The sequence below is a fragment of the Gavialis gangeticus genome, unplaced genomic scaffold (genome assembly GCF_001723915.1).
Source record: "Gavialis gangeticus isolate Ggan-Ray unplaced genomic scaffold, GavGan_comp1, whole genome shotgun sequence".
In the NCBI taxonomy this organism is placed as follows: Eukaryota; Metazoa; Chordata; order Crocodylia; family Gavialidae; genus Gavialis; species Gavialis gangeticus.
Window position 1 is genome coordinate 41,661,069 of NW_017729006.1, and position 8,301 is coordinate 41,669,369.

General features: G+C 40.1%; 1 protein-coding gene across 1 annotated transcript in view; it reads left to right on the plus strand.

Moving 5' to 3' along the window:
* ADCY1 (adenylate cyclase 1) overlaps nt 1-8,301 on the plus strand; it is a 255,139-nt gene that overhangs the window by 82,042 nt on the left and 164,796 nt on the right. Inside the window, exon 4 of the mRNA XM_019508725.1 lies at nt 2,787-2,898. Within this exon, the coding sequence (XP_019364270.1) occupies nt 2,787-2,898 (112 nt within the window). The remainder of the gene's footprint in view (nt 1-2,786; nt 2,899-8,301) is intronic.

Genomic DNA, 8,301 nt, shown 5'->3' on the forward strand with positions numbered 1-8,301 from the left:
CCCCCCCCCCCCCTTTTGCTTTATAACTCTTTGGCAGCCTGGATTCAAATATGGAGTTAGGTAAACCAAATGGATTGGGGTCAATCTATCAACATCTTAGAGCGTATCTCAAAACCTTCAAGGAAGTCAGTAAGATGAACTCTATATTGACTGAACAATTAGCGCAAAAAAAGAACTGGTCTGTCAGATGACAAGGTTTTTGTACGTCAATTAAAAGAAAGAAGAATGAACGTTTGTGTGTGTAAATCTGGAGAGCATATGTTGGCACTCTTGTACTAGCCATTAGGCTAGGTTGGGGGAATGAACAGGTGTTTCAGGGGAGGAAGGATCATAGCTTGAAGGAAATCAAAATAGTTTGTGCAAACCCCGGAGTTTGACTCTGTTGTATTTCCTCTTATGTGAGTAGTTTTGTGTTAGGGATCACACTGAGATGACTTCAGTTGGGCAAAAATGTGAGAGACTACTTATGTTTGTACTTCTAGCATCTCTTATTATTTAAGACTGAAGAGTTCTTTTAGGAGAAGATGTTAGAGTCATGGATTTTTTAGGGTGATATCTTTTATTGGACCAACTGCATAGTTGGAATAGAGTTAGATAAACTTTTGAATGCAAGACCCTCTTTGTCAGGTCTGAGGAGTGAAAGCCAGCACAGCATAGTACAAAACAGTTAGAAGAGGATGGAGAGAAATTCCCAGGGATAGCAGACTAATAACTGGCAGAAGAAAACCAGCTGTTTACTGGGAGATCAAGGTCTATCAAAAGGTATTAGGAGAAAAGGTATCTGTAGTGGGTTATCATAAACTGAAGCACTCCGAATGTATTTAAATTAAAGCAATTTAGGGTACATGTTTAGATGGCCGTCTTTTAAGCCTGAATAAATATTCATATGTTGCTTAGCAGGCTGAGTCTCATAGATGTATGAAATTATGATGTTTTATCTGCCCCCACAAAAAATGTATGGATTCATACCACAAGAAATAGAAGAATGATTAATGTAGAAAAGGCCTTTTGGCATGTAAGACCCATTGCAAATTAGTTGGACATAGGTGTTTACCTGTCTTGGGCTCTAAAATTATTAGTCTATATTACACTTCCAGGGTACCATCGTATGTGTCTAGAAAAATAAAAGTAAACCCCAATTCCAAGTCTCAATCCAATATCTTTGTTTTTCTATCTGTTTTGCAACCTTTATTCAATTTGGCCCTTGCATTCTTCCCCTTATGCCTATTTTCCTATATATGAATAGCAATACAGACAAGGTACAGAAGTTTGGTAAGCTTAGAGAGGAAGAAGTGTCAAATGGGTAAGACACTGATTCTCAACCCTGGTGCCATGGTGTGCCAAACAATGTTAGCCCTGTTAGGTGTGCAAACATTATTCACAAGTTAAACCCAGATGCCATGTCTACCTGAGTGTGGACGTTTGGTTCTGTGGGGACAACTAGCAGTGGCCCACCTTTAGGTGGTCAGGTTATACATTAGGCTAGGTTAGTTGTCCCCAGGGAATGCCTGTGTCATGTTCCCTTTGTCGCATAGGAGTTTACCCCAGGTGGGATGGGGAGGATGGGGCCAGCACTGGGATGGGCCTAGCAGCCTCACCTGTGGTCCTGAGGGCCTCCTGAGGCTACAGCAGCAGCCATCCTGCCACTTGGAATCTGGCCAGCATCCAAAGTGTGGCTCCTGCTGGTCAGGCTCCAGTTTTGAGTGGTGTGTGTTGCCTCCGCATGCACCGCTCTGTTTTTTTTTTTATTGAACAGGGGTTTTTTGACCTGTGGTTATCCCCACCTTTCTCTCTTGCAGTGTGGAGAACAGCAGAATGTGTGGTATGTGGTGCTGCAGACATATCTGTAGTGCCACATACCATACGGCTGCTCCCAGTGGGGATGTTGGGCCACACTGTGCTCAGGGTGGGCAGCAGCGGTGCTGGGAGGGGGGATCGGGTGGGCTATGGTGAATTTTGGGATGGCTGCAGTCCCTCCACCCCCCCCATAGCCCACTCCCAGCACCACCACAGCCCACCCCAAGTGCAATCTGGCCTAGTCCCCCCTTGCTGGGAAGAGCTCAGCATAGCCCTGGTCCCAGCCCACAGTGGCAGCCTGCCTCCCCCTGCACAGCTCCAAGGGCACACGCCCCCCCATGCCCTCCTAGAGTATGTGCAACAGTGGGAGCTGCCACCCCCTCCCTGTACTGGGTGCCCCGCAGACAAACCGCTTGTGACTTCTTCATCCTACACCTCGCCCTGCCTTGGTTGTGCAACCCCAGCTCTGGCCCCACTCCCACACCCTCCTCACCCCTGCTGCAGCTGCTGGAAGCCTGTAGCCAGGCTGCCTTGTGGCCTTATCACTGCTCTGCATTTGGTGAGGGCTAAGCCCCTTTAGCCCCTGCTTCCGCCGCCTATAATGACTAAGTTTCCTGTCTGTAAAATGAGGAAGTGTACCCCATCTCCTAAAGTACCCAGAGAATTAATAAATGTAAGGCTGGAAGAAACTCAGATGCTATCATGAGGTCAAATACAAATAAAATAGCTGTAAAGAAATAACTTGATATCCCAGGAAATCTCTTGTAGATTCAAAAATCCTACAGATTCTCCTGGTTCCTAATCTCTCTACTTTCAACCACAAGATAAAATACTAAATCTTCGAAATTTGTCTTCTGAATAGCACTGCAGGATTTGTCTGAATTTGTGCTTAAATTGTATTTACTAAATAGAAGAAGATAATTAGACTAGTACAATATGAAGGTATGTTCTGCAATAATGTCTCCATGTCTTCTTCCTTCTCTTTACAGCATTTTGTTTGCAGACATAGTGGGATTCACTAGTTTGGCATCGCAGTGCACTGCTCAAGAGCTGGTGAAGCTTCTGAATGAACTCTTTGGCAAGTTTGATGAATTAGCCACAGTAAGCATGCCATTCTTTTTTTTAATTTAATTAAAATCACTTTTTGTATAATGATGATTTGCATGAAGTTCATATGTTAAAGACCTGAAATAGACTAATTCCTAGTCCAATTTCTACTACAAGGTCCGTAAATCATGAGTATTTAGGTTTCTGTTCTTTTGGTCTCTTTCATATTCTTGAGATAAAGCAGTCTGTTTAAACAGTCAAGGAAGAAGCTACAATGGATATTTTTAACAATATTTGTTCTCAGTTCCCGTTACTGAACCTGTTTATATATAGGGGAGAAAACTATTAAGATAAATACTAATATTTTTACCATGAATACAAGCAAATAATACTGTGGAAAATGTGAACATTGAATGCAAAATATAAAATACAATTTACTGGTGATATGCATTGGGAGCCATACTTCGGTTCCTCGCAAACAACTGCCTGTGTCTCAGAAACTGTGGTTGCCCATCAGAGAGACAACTGTAGGTATAGTAGCTGCTACATAACTAGAAATATTTTAAATTTACTAATAGCATTTACATTATGCTAGATGTGTTACAGAATATAAAGACTGGCATGTTTATTCTGTATAAGATCCTTTATTCTTAGAATACAGCATCACCATAACAGCTGAGAACTTGCAGTCAAAGTGAGATGGGATGGATAGATGGATGAGGATGCCCAAATAAGTTCTCATTTCCGGTTCCCAGTTATGTTCAATAATGTGAGTGAAACACTCTTACACAAAAAATTCACTAACCAAGCATCTTCTCTTTTGACTATCACACAGCAACTGAGAGCATGCAATTTTGCATCTCTTTTACATGGATGCTATCCCATTCTTTCAGAGCAAATCCCTCAATCCTCTCTATTACTGAGGTCTGTGGGTATTTTCACCCCTAGTTCCCTGGCTCAGCTACTTGTTGAGAAGACAGATGGCAATGTTTCACAGGCTGGAAGAAGTCTTCTGCTACATGTGATATTTGTGGGGTTGAGGACTTTTTCTCTGTTGCCTAGGAGGATGAGAGCGACATGGGATGCATAGAAGTCATCATAGGTGACAAGGACCAAATTGTAAAATATCAGGTTTTACCATGCAAAAAGCAGGATCTATTTGGCAATATCTTTTAGTGGACCAACAATATAGTCAGTTTAAAATACCAGATAGAACAATTACTTTTGTTTAACCCCATTAAATACATAAGAGTGGTCACTTAAGGAAAGTAGGCAGTAAATCTGTGGAGCAAGGAAAAGTTACTAGAAGTAGTTAAAACAGCTGAGCTAGATAAACCTAATTATGTAGAAAGAATAAGACTGCAAAGTATCCTGTAGTTATCTCTGAATAAGTTTTGCAGAGGGGACTGGTAATCTGTAAAGAGTCATAAAACCATTATCTATGTTAAATCCAGGGATTTTAATATCCAGTTAATTTAAACATTTTTGTTCCCAGACCCACCTTCTCAAAGTATTACATAGGTTTCTCTTGAGGACAAGGACTGAGAAGCAGAGATGGAGTGATTGTTGTGTGAAAAGTGTTCTCCCACTGGTGATTTGAGCGTTTCTACACTTTATCATTTCTCTGTGAGAATTTATTCTGAAGTGTAGTGGTTATCTAATTTCAGCAACCAAGTTTCCATGAGCAGATTTGGTGCACTGCATGAGAGATCTCATTTTGTGATAGTTATATTCAGGATCGCTGGATTTTGATGTTTCTGTTGTGGTGAGTTGGTAGTAATGACGGTTGAGGTGTATTGACAGTTTTTGCATTTGGATGCGGGGTTGGGAAGTTGTTTGAAGACCAAGGGAAAGGGGGAGAGGGAGTTGAATGATTTAGTTTTTTAGGTGCCACACTCCCCTGCCTTATGCTTGCCTTCAGATTGACACAGCAAATGAGCTTTCTACTCACAGTCCAGGAGTTGTGAAGGTGCTGACTGAACTTTCTCTCCTGTCCCTCAATACTTCACTTCCTGGTGTTCAGGCCTTGGGTGGACAGCTACATACAGGTCAAATTGCTGCAGCAACACCAGTGAATTGTTCTCCTTTGAACTGTTCTCTGTATAGCAGGCAGCAGCCATTTCTGGGCTTCATTTCCATAATATTGAACTATCTACAACTTCTGTTGATGCACTTTTTAATTATCTGGAGACTAATCCCACCTCAAGAGAAGTTCTTTCTCCTTTACAAGCTCCCTATGCAGCTTTACATTTGATCATTTTTCACCAATAAAAGAACTCTCTTCCCTGTGGACCAGGGGTCATTATAGTCAATGGAAGTCTTTGACTTAGCTTCTATGGCCTGCCTCTTCACCAGCCTTTCCGCTCATGTTAACTGCTATATGTTTCTTTTTAGGGAACTAAGAACAGATAGTTAAAATAAAAACCAAATATGCAAAATCCAAAAATTCAGTGGAACTCAATATTACTTTTCATTTATAAAGAGACTATTTAAGTTATTATATATCTTCCTTTTCTGTAAAATATGAGTTTCTCACTTTCTCTTCCTATGACATGGGAAAGTAGCGTTATCCTTCTAACAGGTAGAGAACTGAGACATAAAGAAATTAAAGGTCACATTCTTAAATTACTGAGAATTAGATGTCCAAGGTCACAAAGGAAGTCTGTGCTAGAGCAAGGCATTGGGCTAATTCTCTTGAGTCACAGGCTAGTGCCCTAATGAGTGACCCATCTTACCTTTCCTAGGAAGGTCTCTAGAGCTTTTTAGTCTCTGTTTTGTATATAGATATATATAGATTAGACAGCCAAAATAATATATCAACATATAAAGAGATTAGAAAATAATATATAAAACAAATAAATCTGCTTTTAGTAAGGTAGTTAAGCAGCTGCATAACTGAAGCCAATGGGGCTAGTGTGGGCTTAAGTGTACACATATGTTTAGGCAGACAAGGTTCTTTGGGTAGTTGTGTGCTATCTTTTATTAGACCAACTAAATAGTTGGAAAACTTGTTCTTTGCAAGCTTTCAGGAACAAACGCCCTTCAGATATAGGGAGAGTCTGGTGGTGTTTTATGTACTCTCCTGGGTAGAACAGAAGCCAATATGCAAAATGAAGGTCTGTAAAAATGCAAATATGTGGCAGTGAAGATCAGAGGGAATGGGAGACAATGGGTGGGAAACAACTGGTGATAGAATGTAGCTGGTAAAATGCAGACAGGTTACCTGGGGGTATCAGATGTTAGGTGGGTTATAATATGTCATAAATCCAATGTCTGTATTTAGTCCATGATCTTTTGCATCCAGTAGATTTATGAAGTGAAGTTCGTAGGCTCGTCTATGACAGGTGTTTGTATATTGGCTTCTGTTCTACCTGGGAGAGCACAGAAAACACTACCGGACTCTGGTTGCTCTAGTAAAAGATATCACATCTACCCAAAAAACCTTGTCTGCCTATGTCCTTAGACCAACATGGCTACAACCAAAAACCCACATACACTTAGGTAATTTGTAGTCAGGGCCTAAAAACTTATATCCCCACCTTCATTTCATATGTGAATTTCATTCACTACATAGGAGCAATGAACCATTTGATAAACTTTTTAAGATTTAGATTTTAGAAACCATTTAATTTAAATGGTTTCTAAAATCTAATCTTTTGTAGAAGATGTTGTTCTAAGCATGAAAAGAAATCTTTTTCCTCTTTTCTTTCTGAAATGCACAGTGAACCAATATGCACTGTACTTTAGCAGGGTGTGAGTGAGAACAAATGCCTTTTTTTATTTTTCCTGCAGTAAAAGGAGTCTTGTAATCATGTCTGTTGCAGTCAGATGAAACAGGCAGTGATCCATGATTTTTCACAGAGATGCTGATAAGCATGACTACTGGAGGAGTTTTGCATCTGATTATCTCAAATCCTCAGTCTGTCATGGTTGAAAACAATGGTATGCATCAAATGTCAAGATGAGGAGGGAAGAAAATGCAAGGAAAATCTAAAACAGTTTAATGGTGGTGTTTATGTTCCCCATGGCTACCGAAGCACGATCTATGAACACGCATTCTGTATGTTGTTAGTTCTTAAGAAGGAACATCAACTGAAAATGGCAATTATAACAGCCCTTGGTAAAGTAACTGCCTTGTATTCTAACAGTAATGTAAAAAAAAAAAAAAATCCTAGTCACCTGCCATTTTAAGGAAGTCTGTGTGTGCTGAACTTCTGTTATGAGTATAGACCAGTTTCTACTTATACTGGTAAAAGTGTAATGTCTGGCTTAGGACGATAACTTGCTAACTAGGTTAGGTCAATATAAATGTCTAATTATACAAGCATTTAAGGAAGTTAATCTGGGCAAAAAATGGCAGGTCCCATCTACATCAGTTGACCTGAAGTGAACCAGCTTAGGTTAGGGATGGGTTAATCTGATCTAGTGAATGTCTTTACACATTTGGAGTGCAGCCCAGGAACATGCTATTCTTGCCCCCTGCACCCCCCCAACCCCAGATGGACATCACCCCACCCCCCAAAACCACACTCAGTTCCGGCAACCTCCTATCCCCCATGGACCTGCTAGCTCCCTTGAACCCACTTGCCTTTCCCTCCTCCCGAATGCCTGTACATGGCACTACCAGTCTACATTTATGAGGCTTAAAGTGAGCCCCTTGATCATAGACTGGGTGTGGCAAACGAGTGTATGCACCCAAGGATATTTGTTCCTATCCTCCAATTCTTAGAGACTGGCTTATACTTTGAAGCATTAGGGTTTATGTCTCTTCCTAAGTACATTTTTAACCATTGTAATTTGAGCATTTTTATATCCATTTATATTGATTATTTAAAAAATCTTTCTGGGTTCTTGGCCTCAGCAATTGTAGCAGTGAGTTCTGAAATCAAATTGTAGAGTTAATACGTTATAGAATATATGTAAATTTGCACAAGGCTTCAATTTTGCCCCCATCACTTGCTTATCTGTTTGTTTTTTTCAGACAGTAAATAGAAGTTTCTGCTCTGCCTTCTTCATATTATAGATTTTTTTTTATGTCTGTTCTTAGTTTCCTAAAGTAAAAACTAGTCAGTCTTTCTTCAAAAGTTTTCCTATGTTCTTAATCTTTTAACACTTTCATTTCTATTGAATTCTTTTTCCAGTGGGCTGAGTAGAATTGAATGTTGTATTTTAGTGGAGGGCATACTTTTGATTTCTTTAATGGCAGTCTTGTGGGACATATGACATCTGGATTGGGTGATGTGTTGATGTTTGTTGTATTCATTTCTAGCATCTCTTCTTTTGTAATCTTTTGTTAACAGTGCAGTATTATTACCAAATAAAAATGTAGGTTTTGTAGGGTTCCATCCTTGATGTGGATTATGGTGTCTAGGAAATTGATTTTAGTGTATGGAATATTCCAGGGAAGGGGATGATAGTTGATCAAGGGATGATAGTTGTTAAACCTGTAGTGGAAAT